This window comes from Plectropomus leopardus, chromosome 19 (assembly GCF_026936395.1).
Source record: "Plectropomus leopardus strain MGB_pleo_1.0 chromosome 19, ASM2693639v1, whole genome shotgun sequence".
Classification (NCBI taxonomy): Eukaryota; Metazoa; Chordata; class Actinopteri; order Perciformes; family Serranidae; genus Plectropomus; species Plectropomus leopardus.
This window is the reverse complement of record NC_142194.1, coordinates 15,217,939-15,238,045: the sequence shown is the minus strand read 5'-3', so window position 1 is coordinate 15,238,045 and position 20,107 is coordinate 15,217,939. Positions and strand designations below refer to the sequence as shown.

Sequence of the window (20,107 nt, the reverse complement as noted above, 5' to 3'; positions counted from 1 at the left end):
AATTTTGGATTATTGGAGAAATCTCTTTAACTAACAAAACTCTATGATATTACATGTTTTGTTCAACGAGATAGGATAGGATAAGATCAGTTTAGGAAGCCTAAATACAAATACAAATACATCAAAAAAATCCATTAACTTTGAGACGAGGGAAGTTGCCAAAATGCTAACTCATTTTCGGGTTTTAGTTCTCATATCTGGGGCACTCGATCCCTCCTTAGCTCCATGATACTAGAATCAACTTTAGCCTCAGAAAATAGCCGTAGGGGAATAGTACTTGTTAAAGTAGGGGAATGATTTTTTTTTTGTTTTTAACTTATACTCTTCTGATTTGTGTTTTATCTTGCATCCAAAACCATTTACCTTTAATTTGTTATATTCCCAGCATTTGTTTATCACAATTTTATTATTATTTTCATCACAACATCCTTAAAAAAACAAATCTAGATACTAATGAAAGTTTGGCCCTTCTGAGCTCTCGTGGGACTTCTCCTGATTCTAACAGCACTGCATTACTTGGAGTTGACATCATTGCTAAGTTTCAAGACAAAGCACAGCTATGGCAACAGTATCAATCTTTTTATCTAATTCTCAACAGTCCAAACCATTGTCCTGCTTTGGAACAAAAATGCTAAGTTTATTAGTTCTTCAGTGTGACAGACAACATGAAACAATTGAAAGCCTGCAATGTGGCAGAGTTTGAATAAGCGCATAATCAAAATACAATACTGGTGTTATTTGGAGGCTGTTTTCTGCCGTCACTGTCTAGTTTAAATTTCCCCCCATTATTTTGAAATGCATGCAGTATATAATTAGATTCTTTATGGTGTCAGTCGTTGCTTTAAATTCACTGCTGCGCTGGTTTTAGAAGATGCTCCACAAAAACACGGATGTTACAATAAAGCGTGCAAAGCACCATGTTTTGAGGAGGGCTTCCTGGCCGAGACCTCTGCTTCTTCTTTGAGCTGTGGAATAATTGACACTGAGTAATTAAGCGTAATTAAAGAACAGTAAAACAGGAACTTTAAGAAAACTTGATAACGGTTTTATACTCCTTATCTTGTTGACCAATTTAATGATAGAAATTTGCTGCCTTTTATACAGACACCACCACATGTAACGTGAAGCAGATGGAGATCTAGATGAACTGCACAAACTTGAAATAAGAGATGTTATATTTAGTGCTTTTTTTCTAAAGTAAAGGGGGGAAAGATTATTCATTTACACAAAGTGTTCTGTAGTTTTCTTTGATTTGGCTATTTTATTCTGAGAGCTTAAAAAAAATATATGATAAAAAATTGTTTGTCTAAATCTTAATTATCTGGAACAAAAACTGAAAGCACAGCAGTTATGTTGACCATTCAGATGAATAGGCCTGTTAAGTGTTTCCTGTGAATTTGCTGAGCAGCTACCTTTGTATGAAATTGGATGGCGGATACTTCACCAAATCAAGATCAGCAAGTACACAATTAGCATTGGAATTAATATCTGCACAAAAGACTGATTGCACATTCATGTCAAAGCAGAAATAAAAGTTCGTGAAAAGCTTTGCTTTCAGTGTCTGACAAGGACCAAGCATTTGTAGTTGTATTGATATTTTTATGAGGGCCTCGCTGAAACCCAGCTGAAGGTCTTCCGAAGGTCCTTGAATTAAAACTAAAAAGTGTGTAAGCACATCCATTTTTCATTTGGTATGCATCACAAATTTTGGTGTGGGTTTTTTCAAAAGCCTAAGACCTTTACAAAATCCAAGAGAGTATATATAAAGCTACCTGTATTTTTCAGTTTGAATACTTCTGTTTCTGTTACATTAATGTGAATGTTGAGGCCGAGATACAATACAAGCATTTTGACTGCAAAGTCTTGCTGAAATTAAATGTGATATGAATGCCAGAAATTATATCGGTCCTCAGTTAATAGTACTTTAATATCTGTATCATAGATACTTAAAACCAAAGTACTTTACAAAGAAATGCCCTGTGGTTTTGCTGTAATCAGCTGTGCAAGCAAATAAGACACTATTTTATATTTTATTTGAACAACCTCTAAATACTTAATATTGAAATTTAAACAACTCCTGAATTTATAGCGTTGGAAATGTATTTAGAAAACCATGTACCTGAATTTATTTGCTCTGTATACACCTCTTTGAAAGTAAAAAAAAAAATGAAATTTCTTGATTTGTAATTTGAAAAGCTGAATGTGAATATATTTTTGTCAGTGTTCACAAATTTAGATCCAAAAACTCAAGTTTCAGAATAAAAAAAAATCATGTTGCTGAAATTAAGATAAAAGAATTCAAGTTGAACACTTACACTCATACACACCATGCATTACATCATACACTTTCATACAGCCATCCAGCTAAAAAGGCACTGAAACAGCAATATACAACATCACAGCATTATACAGCCAAAGAACGCACAAATTTATAATATAAACACCAGCCGTGAAAAATGCACTGAACTTAAACCAAAAAAGGATAAAACCACATTATTACACAAAATACCCAAGAAAAGAAGACAAAACCTTTTTTTATAATTAATTAGTTAATGATTCAAAGTATTTCATACAAAAATGTAAGCTCAGCAATAAAAAAACACAAATATTATTGTTTTTCTGAAGGGTATTGATCATTACATGAAACTCCTCATTGATTTCGGTGTATCTTACAATGTTTTTGTTTAACTTGGTATTCCCCTGGTTCTTTCTTTTTGTTCTGTCTGTATACATTTTTCTGATACTGGATCTCTGTTACACTCTGTTGTGTAAATAAAGAATGAAAAAAAGAAAAAAAGTAACAGCTTAGCCATATTTGTAGTGCTGTAACTGCACGGCTGGACAGTCTGTAGAAATACTGACTTTAATAGTTAGTTTCGCTCCGGGCAAAGTTCTTTTCATCCCCAGTACACAAAAATCACCTGTGAGATCCCGAGAAATATATCTGCAGATGCAAACTTAAGGATTTATGAGGCCACAGAAAGGACTAAGGAGACCACCACTAAAATAATGACGCTAATATTGAGAGCAAAGCAGTATTTTACACATAATACCTATCATGCCCAAATGTCATAAACTTTCAAAAAGTCATAAAATTTCTTTGGGTGAAACCAGCAGAATATGGAGGAAATTAAATGTTGATACATTTTCTTATCTGACGAAACAGGCAGCATACATAATATGTTTTTTATTTTAATTCTGACCATGCACAACTTGCATGTTACTGCAAAAAAGAGCTTGCACTTCTTGTTAGGCACTAGCCCTTTCCTAGTTTGTCCCATCTAATTATTGTACTTTAATGAAACCTGGAAGGTGTTGAATGTTATTTTCTGTGTTTAATTATCTCAATTTTCTTTCGCCACTCGTTGAAAAGCTGCAGATGGGTTTGGGAATACTGCAATGTTATGCAGTTTACTTTGTAAATCAAACTTAATGCTGTACTTGGTTTTGCTGGAGAAATAGCTCATACTAGTTTTTAAAAAATGTTTATTAAAAGCATTTCCATGAATTTCTAATGATTAAGCAGTCATTAATTATGATCAAGGAACAAACAGGAGTTTCTCTTTATTATGGGCACTCTCTGTTTTGCTGAATCAGATGTAACAACATTAGAAGTCTGTTTATCTGCCCTTGATGAGGTGGAAATGGACATGAAGATGGTAAGTCAAGTGGACACCAGCCTTTGAGGCATTGAGAGTTTCCTGCAGATGAAGATAAACATATGCAAATATCTAAAGAAGAAAGTGCAACATCATCCAAATTAAAATGAAATCTCTCTCTCTCTTTCTGTCTAGGACCGAGCCCCCTATCCCAGTGAGCGCCGAACGGCCACCACCACTCTAACCGTGGATGTGCTGGATGGTGATGACTTGGGTCCCATGTTTCTACCATGTACACTTGTGGGAAACACCCGTGACTGCAGTCCAATCACGTATAGGGCTAATGTACTGGAGCTGACGGAGCCGGTAAGTGTGCTTGCTATGACCCTGTATTATATACTGGACTGCATTGTGTGTGCAGGGTGCAGAACCTGAGGACATGTTTCCATCAGCGTCTGTGTGATTACGTGCATTGCTGCGTCACTTATTTCCAACAGCGGACAATATCAATGTGTGTGTGTTGTTTATAATAGTAAAATGATTTTGGACAGCTCTGTAATTAAAAGAAAAGCTAGTGTTTTTTCTGATAGATTGTTCTCTAAGTTTCTGTTTGAACTATCTTTGGGTGTCATTTCAGTTTTATTGATTCCAATTCTGCTTATCGAATCTAATCATCAGTTAGCCTCCATTTATTCTTGACACATTTAGGCTATTATCAGTTAACTGTCAAATGATTTGAAGGTTTTGTTTTTCCCTCTGACAAAAGACATTAAGCAACTTGGTAAGAAATGTCCCATAAGTTGCAAGAAAATAGTAGATTTAAAAAATTGTTTTTAAAAAAAGCTAGGGAAAATGTATTCTTATTATAATAACATTCAGTGTTATCAAGTCAATTGCTACAAAATAATTATATTTTTTGTCATTTTTTCTGGCTTATTATTATTATTATTATTATTATTATTATTATTATTATTATTATTATTATTATTGTTATTTATTTTCTTTGCTTTTGTTTTCTTTCTCTCTCTCTCTCTTTTTTTGCTAATTATCTTGTACTTTTTTAAAAAATATTTTTTGGGTACGTTCTTTAATTGGTATTTCCATGTTTTCAAAACAAATTAAAGCAGTTTCCTCAGGTCTTGAAGAGTTAAACTGGTCCAACCCCAGTTTGAGCAAGTGTTTTTGTTTAGTTTTTTTAAACTTTTTGATGATTACTTTTTATTAAAGTGAGTCTGCAACACTGTGATATGCATTTATGCTTACACAGCTGTATTTATCATTTTGCATTTGTATCTCTGGCAGTTAGCTGATGCTGTTATCCAGAGCGACTTACAATGCCACTTTGTAAATGAGACAAAGTTGCTGCAGGCAAAATCCTCAACTCTGACAAGTCAGCAGAGCATTCATCCCTTACCACACATAGGCACACACGCACACACAACCTTGATGGTGACAAGCTAGCAGTGCGTTCATGCCTTAACACCCGCCCATCCACCCACCCACACACACACACACACCTACACACACACAAACACAAACACACACACCTTGAACAGTGTCAAGCCAGTTGAGCAGTCATGCCTAACTGGACATTGTCTACTTCATCTCTTTGTTTATACTGAGATCTTTGTCACACGTGCACACACACGCACATATGCTCACTTTATTCCACACACCCTGAGGAAACTCTTTCTCTGTCGTCAAACCCTTTCTTATCTCGTCTCACACGTACACACTCTCTCTCATACACACACACACACACACCACACAACTTTCTCCAAGCCAAGAGAGACACAGCGAGGAACAACAGGAGTAAATCAACTTTACACCTTGTGGTTTTGAGAGGGAGCAAGTGAACGCAGACAAGGACAGGGTTTACGATGGAGAGGTAGCGAGGGGGGATGATGTGGAAGGTGGCATCAAACAGAGAGGAAGGGAGCGGCAAAGGCAGACACACAGAAAAGTTATGCTAGGAAAATACTTGAGGGGTTTTAAAATGTGAAGCAAGATATAAAACGTTGCATCAAAACACAAAGATTGTTTCTCACTTGTCAATTTGCTCTCAATACACAACCGCTGCTGGCTCCAGATGCTTCACTTATTCCAGTATTTATAATAGTAGATTGAATTGTACATCACAGCAGTCAAGGGAAGAGGGATCATCCAAACAAACTGAGGTTGCTTTTCTTTTCTTTTCCTGCGGTGATTTTCAAAGAAGATTTCCATGACAGATTTAGTTGAAATTTTTGAATGTTGATAAAACACAATTGTGAGATGACTGCCTTTCTATTGAGTGATGTGATTCAACTTTTCTCGTGATGTTATGCACTTCTCTCACGATAGCATTCTGAGAGGAATGGCAATGGATGTTCAAAACATTAGCAGGTTTATTTCTATTGTAGCCACCAAATGATGGTCACATAGGTGTGTTATACGAGAAATAATGGAACGGCAAGCCTCTTATACATGGGAGCGGTCCCGTATGAGGGATTTCTGGGAGCTGATAGTCCACGATGTCACTGAGGAATTAACACCTCTTATAGCACCTGCTGCATCATGCCCAAGGGAGCCAGTTCCTACCGAAAAGAGCATAGCCACAGCATCATGTGACCATAAAAGTGAAAATAGTGTTTCCATTGGAATTTTGTGAAATATGGCTTTTTCAAATCACTTGAAGGATCATCTTATGTCAGTGTAAGACCTTTTTTGCGACAAATGGGACTTTTGTTGTTTTTTTAAATTGTCGTGATTCAATTTCAATTTGCACAGTTTGATGGAAACCTGCTGTGATCCCTGTTCGCTACAGGAATTGAGACCATTTACAGACATCAGATTTAAGCTCATATTTAGGGAGCACCCACAGTGTTCATATAGGCTCACTGGCTTGGCTTCATTGGCCATCTTTAACGTTATTAGGTATACCTGTGCATCTCCTACTTTGACAAGTCAAAATATCCACTGTCAATAAGTACAGACAATACTTGAACCCTGCAGTAAAAATACCATGTAATGAGGTTCAGGCCCGTAATAATAAGTTATAATAAAAATAATTTTAAAACTCTCATAACTAAGCACAGCAGCAATAATTGTCTTCTCCATCTTGGTGATTACACAGTGAACGGTCAGCGCAATACTACCCCGTACAATCGAGAATGTGCACTTTTATACACCTGAGTGATCAACACATAACCAGGTGAACCTGCATTTCCCCGCTACTCTTCCAATATTTCCCATAAAATGACTCCTTCTCATCTGATTGGTTACATGTCATGACTGCAGACTGGAGCTGCTCCAATCAGCGAGCACTGGAGCTGTGTGTTGGATGTAATGTGGCGGATATTACTGAAATTGTAAGAAATACCAAAGTCCAATTTATTTAAGTTGCAAAAACACCCATGGTTTCAGCTGGTCACATTCTGCCAATAGTCTAATAGAAGGTACTGAATGTAACTTTAGTAATATGAGTATATGACCTGCAAGGAAAGAGAAAGAGGGTAAGACTGTGCCGGGATGTGAGGACAGATGTGACCAGATGATTATTGTTTATAAAAAGGGCAGCACAGTGACGATACGCACATTTTATTCACCATTTATATAATGCAGACATGCCAATGTAAATTCAACACATGTTGCTGTTTTTATGAGTCGGCCGTCCCGTCACTCTGTTTTTGTCTGTTAACAGCGACCTCAGTCTGCAGTGTAGTTCATGCACTTCACTGATAAACCTGAAGAAAAGTGGACTTTGTGTAGGGCTGTGATAAGTATGGATTTTTTCTCACTGCCACCTCCCAAAAATTACAGTGTTAACTTTTAATTGGACCTTACAGTGCACCCACAAGCACTTGGTGCCCTACGCAAAGAGCATTATGTATGTGTTCATAATGAATGTTACTTGGTAATTCTCTGGTTTATCAGTGAAGTCTATGAACTGCACTGCAGACTGGATTCTTTACTCAGTGCAGAGTAACGGGACGACTGACTTAACAGTCCAACACGGTTTGAATGCGCATTTGCAGGTTATGTGCATTTGGTTTATGAAATGTCTGTATCTGCCCCTTGAAAGTCAGAGATTAAAATCATCCCTTGGAGATCCTCAGATGACTAAGGTTTTTTTTTTTTTTTATTGCTGGTCAGTGTACTGTGCAGTGTATTTCTGACAGGTTGCAGTCCCCAGATTTTGCTGCAGAGGGAGTGCTCTTGACTTTCCCGCTACTCTTTGGAACAATCTGGTTAGACTGCCATAATTCTGAGTGGGGTGTAGCCCTAATTGTTGCTGTGTTGCATATTTATAAACTTTGAAAAATTCGTTACATGTCTCGCTGCATCCAGGCACGTTCACACTCCCTCTTCCTCCTCTTCCAGGTCTTATTTTTAATCTACAACTGAAGTTACATCCAGTTACTTCCATTGCTATCGGCAGAACGTTACCAGCAGACACATAAGTCCGTTTTTGCATGTTCAGTATAAGAGATGGTGATCTTTCTTATAACTCTAGTAATATATATATATATAAGCTACAGAGTGGTGACTGCAAGCAGAGTTGCTGAATCAGAGCCAATGTGGCATGCTTTAGATTAATTTATCAGCTCAAAAAACAAGACAAAAAAGAGGGTGCTAACAGTGATGGGCTCGTCACCATGGTAGCATCATGTAAGCACGGTATTGCGATGATGCGGTTACTGTCACAGCCCTAGCTCACGGGCAGGAATACCCACCATAGCTGCAAAACCCAACCACATATGTACAGAGCACGGGGACACTAATTGTGAGATGCACTTCAAAACCACTAAAGCTTTGTCTTAAACAATCATAAACTTAAACTTTAACTATGTCACGTCATTTAAATGAATGCGTGTTTATGCCAACAGCATGATCTCCACCATTAGATTTGCCCGAATGCACCTCTATCTTTTCAAAGCAGTTGTCTCTCAGGGGCCCCATTGGATTGATTAAGACTAGACTTTGAAGCCATCCGACACGAGTACTCTGATACATTCTGCTTGAATGAACCCCGGTATAATGAATGCAGTTTACGCTCAGGGTTCAAACTGTTGATGAAGGGAAAAGAGGAAGCCAGGGGACAGAGAAGGACGAGAGGATGGATGGATAGATAGAAATTGGAGATGTGATGAGAGAGGTGGCAAGAACAGCAAAGAGCTGCTGTTGCTGGTGTATACGGAAGATAGCGAGGTGAAGTGAGGAGAGGAGTGAACGAAGTGGAGAGTCAAGGCACTATAATAGTTTGAGTCCTAATCAGACTGATAAGATATGACAACCTCAGAGCCTTAGAGCCAACACAACTATTCTCTCTCTGTGTCTTCCTCCCTCTCTCTCTTTCTCACACACACACATACACACCAAGATGCTGGTCATTTATGCCGAGGAGTTGGCTGTCAGGCCATGTTCACACATGCACTTCAAAAACATTGCTGCATCTGCAACTCAGAAATTTATAGCTGCAAGGGAAAGAAATAGATTATTGAACACTACAGTAAGCAACTCCCCGGAGACCTGACCAATCGTTTAGTTTGTCAGTACGTCAGACAGGCAATTAATTGGCTACAAGTTACATAAAGATGAACAAAGCATCATAGACTACGCACAATATGCCATAGCTTTATTTTTTCGCTTCTTTAAAAAACGGACTACAACTTTGCAGCACTGCGGCGCACTGCATTGTGGAAATGTTATTTTTTTATGTGATAGGGGAGTGCTGTGTCTCCGCTGCACCACAAATAGCGTCTTACCATGTGCTGCTGTATAGCTCAGGGGTTGACACAAAACCTCACCTGACCAATAGACGCCCCTCAGGGGTTTTTCCCTCCTCTATTGATCACCGCTGCTCTCGGGATCAGCCACCTGCCTGCACAGCTGCTGCTCATTTGCTCATTAGTTCCCCAGTATATAAAACAGGCACGCACGCGCACGCACACACACACACACACATTTGCCAGGTGGTGCTGCTGCTCAGTTGTTGTTATGTCTGAGTCATTCATGTCTGCTTGATACCTGTTGCTGATTTTCTGCTTGCTGATCCTGCAGTGTTTGCTTTCCTGATTATGTCTACCTGCATATTTCTGACAGTAAGCCTTTAAAGCTCAGGGAGTAAAGGTTTTTTATACCTCGTGCTGGAGATAGCTGAGGCTGGAGGCATTATGTTCTCAGCGTGTCTGTCTATCCGTCCATCCGTCAATATGCACGTCTGTCTGCCTATGCGTCTGTCACATTTTTGTGAAGGTGATATCTCAAGACCACCTTGAGGGAATTTCTTCAAATTTAACACAAACATTCTTTTGGCCTCAGCAAAGAACTGATTAGATTTTGGTTGTCATACGTCAAATGTGAAGATCACTGTGGCCTTGTCAGTCTCAGACTTGTAAATTCAATATTTTAAGAACACCTTGAAGGAATTTCTTCAAATTTGGCACAAATGTTTGAGTGGACTCAAGGATGAACCGATTAGATTTTGGTGGTCAAAGGTCAAGGTCATGATGACTTTTTCTTTGTCTATTCTTGTGGAAACAATATCTAAGGAGTGTCTTGAGGGAATTTCTTCAGATTGACACAAACATTCATTTGGACTCAATGACGAGCTACTTCAGTTTTGGTGTTCAAAGGTCAAGGTCACTGTGACCCTGCATCCATCTCATTTTCGTGAATGCAATATCTGAAGATGGCCTTGAGAAACTGAGAAAATTTATTAGAATCAGGTGGTCGTAGGTCAAAGGTCACAGTGACATCATAAAGCATGTTTTTGGTTTTAACTAAAGAACCTTGGTTGCCCACTTTGAAGCCGGCCTGATCATAAAATCTTTAGTTTGTGGAGGGTCCAAGTTTTCCAAGTTTTTCACGGCCTCCGTGCACAAGTCGTGTGGCGGTATCTAGTTTACAAATGCTGCCCAGCTTTTTTCTGCTCGCTGGGAGGATCCACATTGAGATGAGTTCAGTTTTTTCAGGCTCCCCTCAACTTATCTGGTTTACTTAAACCTAAGGTTGTTAATAATAGATAACTCATTTCACAAATTTCAACAAGAGCTCATTTATGATCCCTTTATGTACAGAAATAGATTTGCTAATTTTTAATGCTATAAACATCACTGTCCTCATGCTTATGCATCCTTTATGTTGACATAGATACAGCCAACAGATTCTTTCCATTCCACCTTTTTTAAAATGTCTTTGTCATCTGCTACAGTCGTATCTCGCTCAAATTACATTTCACTGCCCCCACAATCTCCAGTGGTACTGCTGTGTTTTATCCTTATCCATAGGCTTTCGGGAAACGTCCATGAATACGGACGAAATAAATGCACAGTACAGAGAGAAAGCTCTGTCCGTCATCTGTGTCCATATGCTCATCAAATACTGAGTGTAAACGAGCCCTTACTCACCCCAGTTTTTCCAAAACAGCACATGAAAGAAGTAGTGTTAACAAAAAAATAAAATATAATCAATTTTTTTTAAAAAAACCATATATTAGAAATGACTAAACCAGTGGTTTTCTGGTCCTTGAGGGAGTTACAGTAAGAATCTTTGCCTTTATTCTTGTCATTGCTGGAAAGCTCAGTAGCTTTGGGTGTTAAATGTTGGCTGTAAAATACTCTTGCTGGTGACTGATGTAACAGTTTGCCCACTGGCAACTTTAGCAAACTATTTTCATTATGAAAACAAGAAACATTTTAAACACTTCTGTATTACACTGTACAAACACTGAACCAACATTTCCCAAAAGGCCACAGGTCACAACAAGCTATAAAATGGAAACAGCACCTCCTGTGTTATGACATTGAAAATACTAGATAAAGAGAGTAATAGAAAGTAAAACTTTAGGAGTATTTCAGTTAGGTCCATCTTGACTATACTTACGCATTCAAAACACTGTGTGCTCATAACAGTGTGACAGACACACACTAGTTCGCTTGTGCTTATGTAGGCACCTGTTGCTAACAGCACATGGCTTAAAGTTGCCGGCTTCAACTTGTGCTTCTGACCTTTGGTTCCACATTACATGCATCCATCGGCATACCACGTATTCTGCATGTGACTGTGTCAAGTACTAACCTCCGAGGCTGAGAAATAAAGCCAATGTGGAACTGTCAAAAACTGCAGTTCATCAAATGGCTGCTTGAGGCCGGCTCCAAAACAGAGTAAATCCTTTTAGACCCCCCTCCATGTAAAAATGCCAAATTTATAGCAGAAATAAACATGTTTACAGTCTGGTACAAAAATAGTTTGATCTCTATATCTAATTTTAACACTCATGACAACTCTGCAGGGGGTGATTTTTTATATAACTCACCCATTTACACTTTCAGACCAAAGTTATATATGTGTTAAAGGGACTGTGTAAAGACTGTTTGAGCGACAAGTTGTCCTCCAGGCGTACCTACGGTCTGTGAGCCAGAGCCACACCTCGCTCCTCCATAGCTCCACATTCTTGCCCAAATATGGTCACTTCTGGTTCCAAAAAGCAACCTGGCCACAGCCAAAATGACAAACTCAAGGCTTCAAAGCGGGAGTTCACAAAACATGGGTAATGTCACGGACGCTACATCAATATTTATACGGTCTATGGTCTGCATGCACTGAACCGTGACCCCTGCACAGTGAATGTTCTGTACGAATACAAAAAAATCATTACAGCTCTAATTGATAATGAAAATAACCATTAGTTGCAGCTCTCATTGGTGTTAGCCACACTAACCAGTCAGTGTGTGCAATATGTGTGTCTTAAGCAAAGATTTCAATAGGAACAAGTGTGAAGGAGACTTAGCTATTTTATTTCTTTAGTATTCTGAGGTGAGGTGGTCTGAAGGAGATGGGTCAACTCTGGAGTGGATATTGTGGACATTCAAGGACTGAATTTGCCTTTTAGAGGTAAAGATGAAAGTAAATGTACTGAGCTTATTGCATATCAGCACTTGAAACATTTAACATATTAATGGAATTCTTTGGTCTTTATAAATGAATAACTTCTGCTGAGCCATCTTAGAAAGGGTTTAAGTGTTGGTCTAAAAACAGATATTATAATAATAAATAATAATACATTTTATTTGTGGGCGCCTTTCAGAGCACTCAAGGACACCTTACAGGAGCACAAATATTATCACGGATATTGATTGTTTATAGCAGGGAACATATGGCCCGTAGAGTAAAAAGTAAATACCTCTTTATTCTTTGACTTTTTTGTGTTTTTTTTGGTGGGGGGGGGGGACATTTCAGTTGAGGACATCTCTGATTATACATAGACACAAAAAAAAAAGCATTTTTATTAAACATTGTCAAATTTCTATCATTGAATGATGCACTATTAGAAAAAAACAAAACAAACATTGCTTCGCAATTCTAGATAATAACTGAAATATTTGAGTTCAGGACATCTCAAACTACACCCGTACTGAAAATCAAGCTGTATCAAAAATTGTAAACTGTAACTCTTGACATCAAATCAGGTTGTATGTGGCCCCAAACCTAAAATGAGTTTGACACCCCTGGTTTACTGTATTTGGCACAATACTGGTGCTCTTAATCGTTAGAATGGGTGACACTTGGTGGAACTTTTTAATATAAAAAACCCCCCAAATCTTCTCATTTTCAAGAACTGAACTCATGACACCTTACATTCACCACAGGACCTTTCTTTCTCTGCTCACTGTCACTTGTGACACTTGCTTTGCTTTTATACTTCTATAATGTTGTCAGTGTTTCTGTCTTTTGTCTATTGTAAAATGGTGTGTTTGTAAGATGACTGTCATTGTTAATGACACAATTTGTAGTATCCTCAGTGTTCTCAGTGACCTGGCTGTCTCTCTGCGGCTCCCCCTTTCTTCTTTGCTGCATTTACATCTCTCTCTGCTCACTGTTTACCCTCAACTCCTGGCAGATTCATGTCCCTTCCATATATTTACACCCTCTTTTACTCCACTTCATTACTCGCCATAACTTCTTCTCTGCCTGTGTCCCCCTCCTCTCCTCTCTCAGGGACAGGCAAAGAGATATAGCTCCTTGACGGCTAGTAGATTTTAAGTGCTGCACGACAGGTGCGGTGGTAAAGTATTGTATCGTAGCAGGTGGAGGAGCGCACTGTCGTGTACAGCGCATATGTGAGTGTTTGTGTGGGTGTGTGCTCTCGCATTCATGCACATTTGGGAATATGTGCGGTCTTGCTGGTGTGCTTGGCTTGACATTTTATAGCTTTAGTGATTGTAGATTTTATCCCATAGACATGTAATGTTTCTCCCATTGGGGGTCTTCGTATTACCCACAGCTCAGCATATTACGCTATTATAAGTCAACATTATAGCCTGGCCACACTCGCATACAGATAGGGATCCACACCTGCAGACTCATACAGCCTTTGTGTGTGTGTGTGTGTGTGTAAAGCAGTACATATGCACAATAAAAAATAGGTCGTGATTGTTATTCTCTGTTATGGTTTCATTTTACTGAATGTGATGATGTTTTTTTTCTTTCCACACGTCCACAAAATTGAATGTGTGGGTTTGCACGTGCGCACATGCTCTATGTGCAATTCAAAATGTACCACAGTGTTTTTGTTCTCCTACTCCTCCAACTCTTGCTTTGCCGGCTTGCTCAGAGCTTGTTGTTACATAAATAAATAGCTCAGGCAAAGCTTTTTTTTATACCTTAGAAAAACTGAGTGGGACAGACCACCAAGATATATTTTTTTAATATCCATTCCCTTCCCATTTTGTAGCTGTTTCTCTAAGCACTAGCTGTTATTAATTAAAGCTGGCACTGGTGTTGAAAATGTTCTATAAGTTCAAGTTTGCTATTTGCTTTTTTATGTTTCAGACTGTCTTTATTTTTTTCTTGTTCACTCTCAAAATAAACCACCCAAAGTTTAAGCAAAGTTGTAACGCCATGGTGATGCAAGTTCCTAAGTACAAATCCTGTTTTTGCCAGTTCTGATGAATGTCATGTTAATCTATCTGTTATGTCATATTTGTCAGTAATGGTTGTGATATTAAACTGAAATGCTCTCTTTGCTTCTGTTTCCAGAATAAGGTGAATCCCGTCAATGTGACTCCACCCATTCAAGCTGTTGACCAAGACCGAAACATACAACCTCCCTCAGACAGGCCAGGGATTTTATACTCCATCCTCATTGGTAGGTTTAAATTTTGTTAAGTTATGATTGTTTGGTATTAGTATTGGGCAATACACTAAAATATTCAGTAAGACAGTCAGTGTTGGGGAAAAAACTAGTTACAGTAATAGCATTTAAAAATAAATGTAACTGAAATCAGTTACTTAGAAAAAAATATGTAATTAAATTGCAGTTACTGATAAAAATGTTAGTGATTACAAAAAGGGTTGCATATATGAAAAATAGTTTCAGCAAAAGGTTTATATGTTGAATAAAACATTCATTGTGTTGCTTTACATTTTTTTCCAAGCAGGAATGCCTTCTTTTGGTATATTTTGAGACAACGCGGGTCAGCAAAGCCATTGAGACAAATTTGAGCGCAACATTTATGCACGTATGTTTTTAGGTCTTCACCACTTTATCACCGTTTAAAACATTTGTAAGAAAAGTAATCAAAAAGCAATCAAATGTACTAAGTTGCATTACTTTAATGAATTAATTTAAATAGTTACATAACTTTTTACATTTGTAAGGGTAACTAGAAATCTATAATCTATCAGATTTCATATGTAACCCTCCCATCACTGGAGACAATACATTTATGCGCCATCCACAGATTTAGACCACAGTGTCTGCAGTGTCTGAATTTGAATTGATGAGGTCTTAATCGTCACATACATTTATTTTTCATTTATCCATCTTTTTAATTTATTTTGGAAATGAGACAAGCTCTCCCATGAAAGTCCACATTTCTGATGTTAGAAAATGTTAAACCTACCACTGAAACTAGTACTGTACTTGGGGTTCCCACGGTCATACAAAACCTGGAAAAAAGTCGTGGAATATCACAATCAAGTTTTCCAGGCTTGGGAAAGTCATGGAATTAGTAAAAGTCATTGAAAGTTTTGGAATTTTGTTTCATGTCACAGCAATCTTGCATGAATAACCATCCATGTAATGTTACACGTGTTATTGTGTGATGTTTTCTTCATTTCCTCCCCATGTTCCGTCTCTCACTTCATATATGGCAGCTTGCTGAAGTTATGTTTTTATAGAGTTTAGATGTGATAATTTGGAAATTGCTGGGCAAGTGAATATTGTTATTATGGGTCACTGACATGTCAAGTCAAATTTTGAAATTTGTCCACGAAAACGTGTGGGAAGCCTGTTATGTACTACCTTTGCACAGACCTACATATATTCCATTTACCTTGATACTGCAATATTTAATATTTAATATTTGATATTTGATAATGCAATATTTGAACAAAAAAAATGTTTTTTTTTTTCTAAAATTGGTTAAAAATTACCTATAAAAGGTCTTAAAAATAATTTAATTCCAGTGTGTGATAGTTGTGAACACTGTTAGACCATATGCTGTATGCAAATCAATAAGCAGGATGTCTCCATGGTATTATTGGATAGTTGTATAATATTGGCAAAAATTTGATAAGGCAACTTGTTGAGCAGTTACTTTGTTCTGTTATCTGAAAACAGTTTTTGAGTTCATTATACCAAAAATGTGCTGTATTGCAATATAACATTATATAGGCTTAGAATGTAATAAGGATTTTATCAGTATATCTGACTACCTGGCACAGAAACATACACAATCTACCAGAGTAAGATGTCAAAATTACAACGTTTGGAGCGAAGACACATACAGAATTCCAGTGTTGTCTTCTTGATGAAGCCCTCAAGAATGGCCACACAAAAGTACAACATTTTTTTATGTACCATTTACCTACATTAATAAAGATAACTGCAATTTGGAGTGACATCAGCACATCTGTTTACATGGGGCTTCACGGAACCGAATCTCGTCAAATGCAGATCCTCGGTCCCATTGCTCCTTAACTCGGGGCCTCTTTGTTAATTGTTAGGATTTATAAGGGATTATAAAGTTTTTAGGGAGGGCACTTAAATGTTTAGATGCAGGATTAACTCAGCAGAGTAATGCTATATGTGAAGTAATTGTTAAGAAGATGCTAATAGCCAGTTTGCAAAGGATAAGATGTTTCCAGAGTTACAGCGATGGAATTGTGTGCCTCATAAGCACCTTAAATTGAAAGTGATTTATGGCAGCAACAGTGCACCATTGCTGCAAGACATCTTGATTGCTGTTTGAAAATGCAGAGCCACAAAAAACTTTGACTTTTACTCCTGCGGATCTGCATAAAAAATTTAGTGACATGACTTGACAGTGACTTGATTACATTTCCCAGACTCCTCCTGTGAAACTAATCTTGGTCTGAGTGAGGATTATGAGAGACAGTGTCACAAAGGGCAAAAAAAATCCATTGCAACTCTGCAGCTCCTTAAAGATCAACTGTTTAAACATGACTTAATATCAGCTGAGAGTCAGTCGGGTAACTAAGTACATTTACTAAAGTGCTACACTAAAGTACAAATTTGAGGGAGGCTACTTTTATTTTACTAGAGTATTTTTCTTTTTAAGTCTTTTTTTACTTTTACTTCACTACATTTCAGAGAGATTTTTTGCACTTTTTACTTCACTGCATTTGTCTGACAGCTTTAGTTACTATACAGATTAAGATTTTTGCATAAAAAACACAAGAAGGGTTTATAAAATATGACGTTTTGTTATAGATTACAGTTTATACAAGTACAGCTGCAATGATTAGTTGATTTAGTTATTTTTCTTTGATTTTTTTCATAATTTGGAGTTTTGTGGGTGTTTTGTTTTTTTCTTTTATTGATTTTAGATTTTTCTGCAGTGGGTGCTTTTACTCTTAATACTTCAAGTACTTTTTCCTGAATATTCTTACTTACTTTAACTTAAATAAAATTTTCAATGTAGGACTTTTACTTGTAACAGGGTATTTTCACAGGGTAGTATTAGTATTTTTACTTAAGTAAAGGATCTGAATACTTTTCTTCCACTGCAGTCAGGGAAGCTTCAGTGTTTTAAAATCGGTTTTGCTCTAATGGTTTTTGTTAGATAATATATGATCAGTGGTTTGTATTTCCTCTGGACGACAATTAATTCAAAGAACAGACTGCTGCCAAGTTACTTGATTGGTGGTCACAAGAGCATACCTTTAAAAAAGATCTCTCACACAAACATCCGTAACCACAAATGTCGGGGGAATGGTGCTGCCTTGTGCACATGTTTGTGCTGCTGCTCCTCTCAACAGAACTTGATTTCCCCACAGAGCAATGCAGCATTGTAAAGCACCATATATGTTTGTGTGTATATGTGTTGTGCATCCCCACCTGTGGAGAGCAGAGATGAGAAAACTGGAAGCATTAGTCGTCTCGCTTTCTAGCTCTGCCCCCCTGCCCCATCCCTGCATCTTTTATTCCCCCCCAAGACACCCACCAGGCAAACTTATATTGATTCTTAAACCAATTACTGATGTCTCTCCCTGTGTCGTACACACACTACCCAGTCTTTGTATATTTTGTTTCTGCTCGGTTCTTACTGTTTGTGTCTTATTGCCACTCTCTCTCAGGCAAACCAGAGTCCTATGCAGAATATTTCAGCCTGAATGGTACCACAGCGGAGCTCCTGCTGCTAAAGCCTATCAATAGAGAACTCCACCGCAGATTTGATCTGGTTATCAAGGTGAGAAACACTGGAACTGCAAACAGGGGGTGTTTAACTTGATTTTTTTTCCCGATATGTTTCTCATGGCAACAGCACCCTCTTTCTCTCAAGCTGCAGTGTTTTTATGCCTCCATACCCACAGTAGCCATGGCCGGAGGCATTGTGTTTTTGTTATATGTCTATCCATCCCATTCTCTTGAATCAAATATCTCTCTATCTATCTGAGGGAATTTCTTCAAATTGGGCATGAATATCATCTTAGACTCAGCTATAAACTGATTAGATTTTAGTGGTCATAGGTCAAAGGTCAGGGTCACTGTAAAGTAATCTGTCTCATCCTAATAAACACGATATCTCATGAACACCTTAAGGGAAATCCTTCAAATTTGGCTCAAACATCAACTTTGACTCAACAGTGAACTGATTAGAATAGGGTGATCGTAGGTTAAAGTCACTGTGACCTCACCTGTCTTATTCTTGTAAGCATGATATGTCAAGATTAGCCCGAGAGATTTTTTTTTAAATATGGCACAAACATTCACTCAACAATGAACTGTTCAGGATTTGGTGGTCAACAGCCAGTGTCACTGTAACCTCGTGTCCATCTCATTCTTGTGAAGGCAATATCTCAGGAAGGCTTCCAGGGATTTTCCTCAAATTTGGCAAAACATTCACTTTGACTCAAGAATGACCTGATTTGAATTTGGTGGTTTGAGTTCAAGGTCACTGTGACCCCATAAAACATGTTTTTTGGCCATTACGCAATAATTCATATGTTAGTTATGACAAAATTTCACACCGAAGAGAAGATATTTGGTCAAATACTGAATCGGTGACACTAATCTTGTGTGTCCATCTCAAAAATGTGCTGATTGTATATAAATGTAAGCGCAACTTTGCTAGTTTGCAGAAGCATACAACTGCTAGGCAGTAATTGTAGGTTGTTTTTTTTTGGTTGGTTTTTTGTTTGGTTTTTTGGCACATTAAACTCCCAAATATCTGTCAAACTGTTGATCAGCAAATCTTAAATAAGGGCTAGCTGTTCATCCTCAGTTTATTTACATGGTGCTTCCTGTTTTCTGTCAATGAAAAGTAGTTTACCCTGATCATATTAAGTGCCAGTAATTGTGAAGCATTAGAAGACTCCCATGTTGTGTGAAGGTGTTTTTGTCTCAATTAGGCTGGCAATTGAATTACACCACCCAGCATACATCAGGTACTGCCCTACTGAAGTTGAAAATGCAATCATTCCTCTTTAGGGCATTTCCACTGTTAAAGGTGTGTGTATGGATCTGTGCATATGCGTGTACAGATATTGTTTTTTATAAAATGAACACTGCATTAGGTGTACTTCGGGGATGCTAAAGCAGTTTGATCCCACATGAACTAATGAATGATTGGAAGAGGAAGAGACTTGAGGGAGCGAAATGGCAGCAAGAATGAGATGTAAATCACAATGGCAAAACAAGATGCATAGGAGAGTACAGATAAACAAACAGGAAAACACACAGGTATGCAGGCAATCAATCAAAACACAAACAGGAATACACACAGGTAAACAGGCAACCAAAAGCCCTATTTGGACAGAACAGTATTACCCGGGGACCTCCAGTACTTTGCAATAATTGCCGAGGTCATTTGTGATCTTAATCCCGTGCGAATCAGCCATGTCTGTAATTCATCAAGTAAAATCCCATTACAAATTACCTACCATATTACACCAAATACAGAGGTCATGTGATAATATTTGTCCTGTGCGAATCGCCATCTCTCTGATTTAGGTTTATTTATGTTTCGTGTTTTCTCCCGGCCTCTTTTCAGCTCAAG

General features: G+C 37.9%; 1 protein-coding gene across 2 annotated transcripts in view; it reads left to right on the top strand.

Annotated features, from left to right (window-relative positions):
- The window catches only part of LOC121959055 (protocadherin-15-like), a 398,851-nt gene that overhangs the window by 221,143 nt on the left and 157,601 nt on the right, over positions 1-20,107 (top strand). For both annotated transcript variants that reach the window (XM_088069675.1, XM_088069674.1), the window contains exons 9-11: positions 3,795-3,965; positions 14,622-14,730; positions 18,186-18,298. In XM_088069675.1, coding sequence (XP_087925801.1) covers positions 3,795-3,965; positions 14,622-14,730; positions 18,186-18,298 — 393 coding nt within the window. The remainder of the gene's footprint in view (positions 1-3,794; positions 3,966-14,621; positions 14,731-18,185; positions 18,299-20,107) is intronic.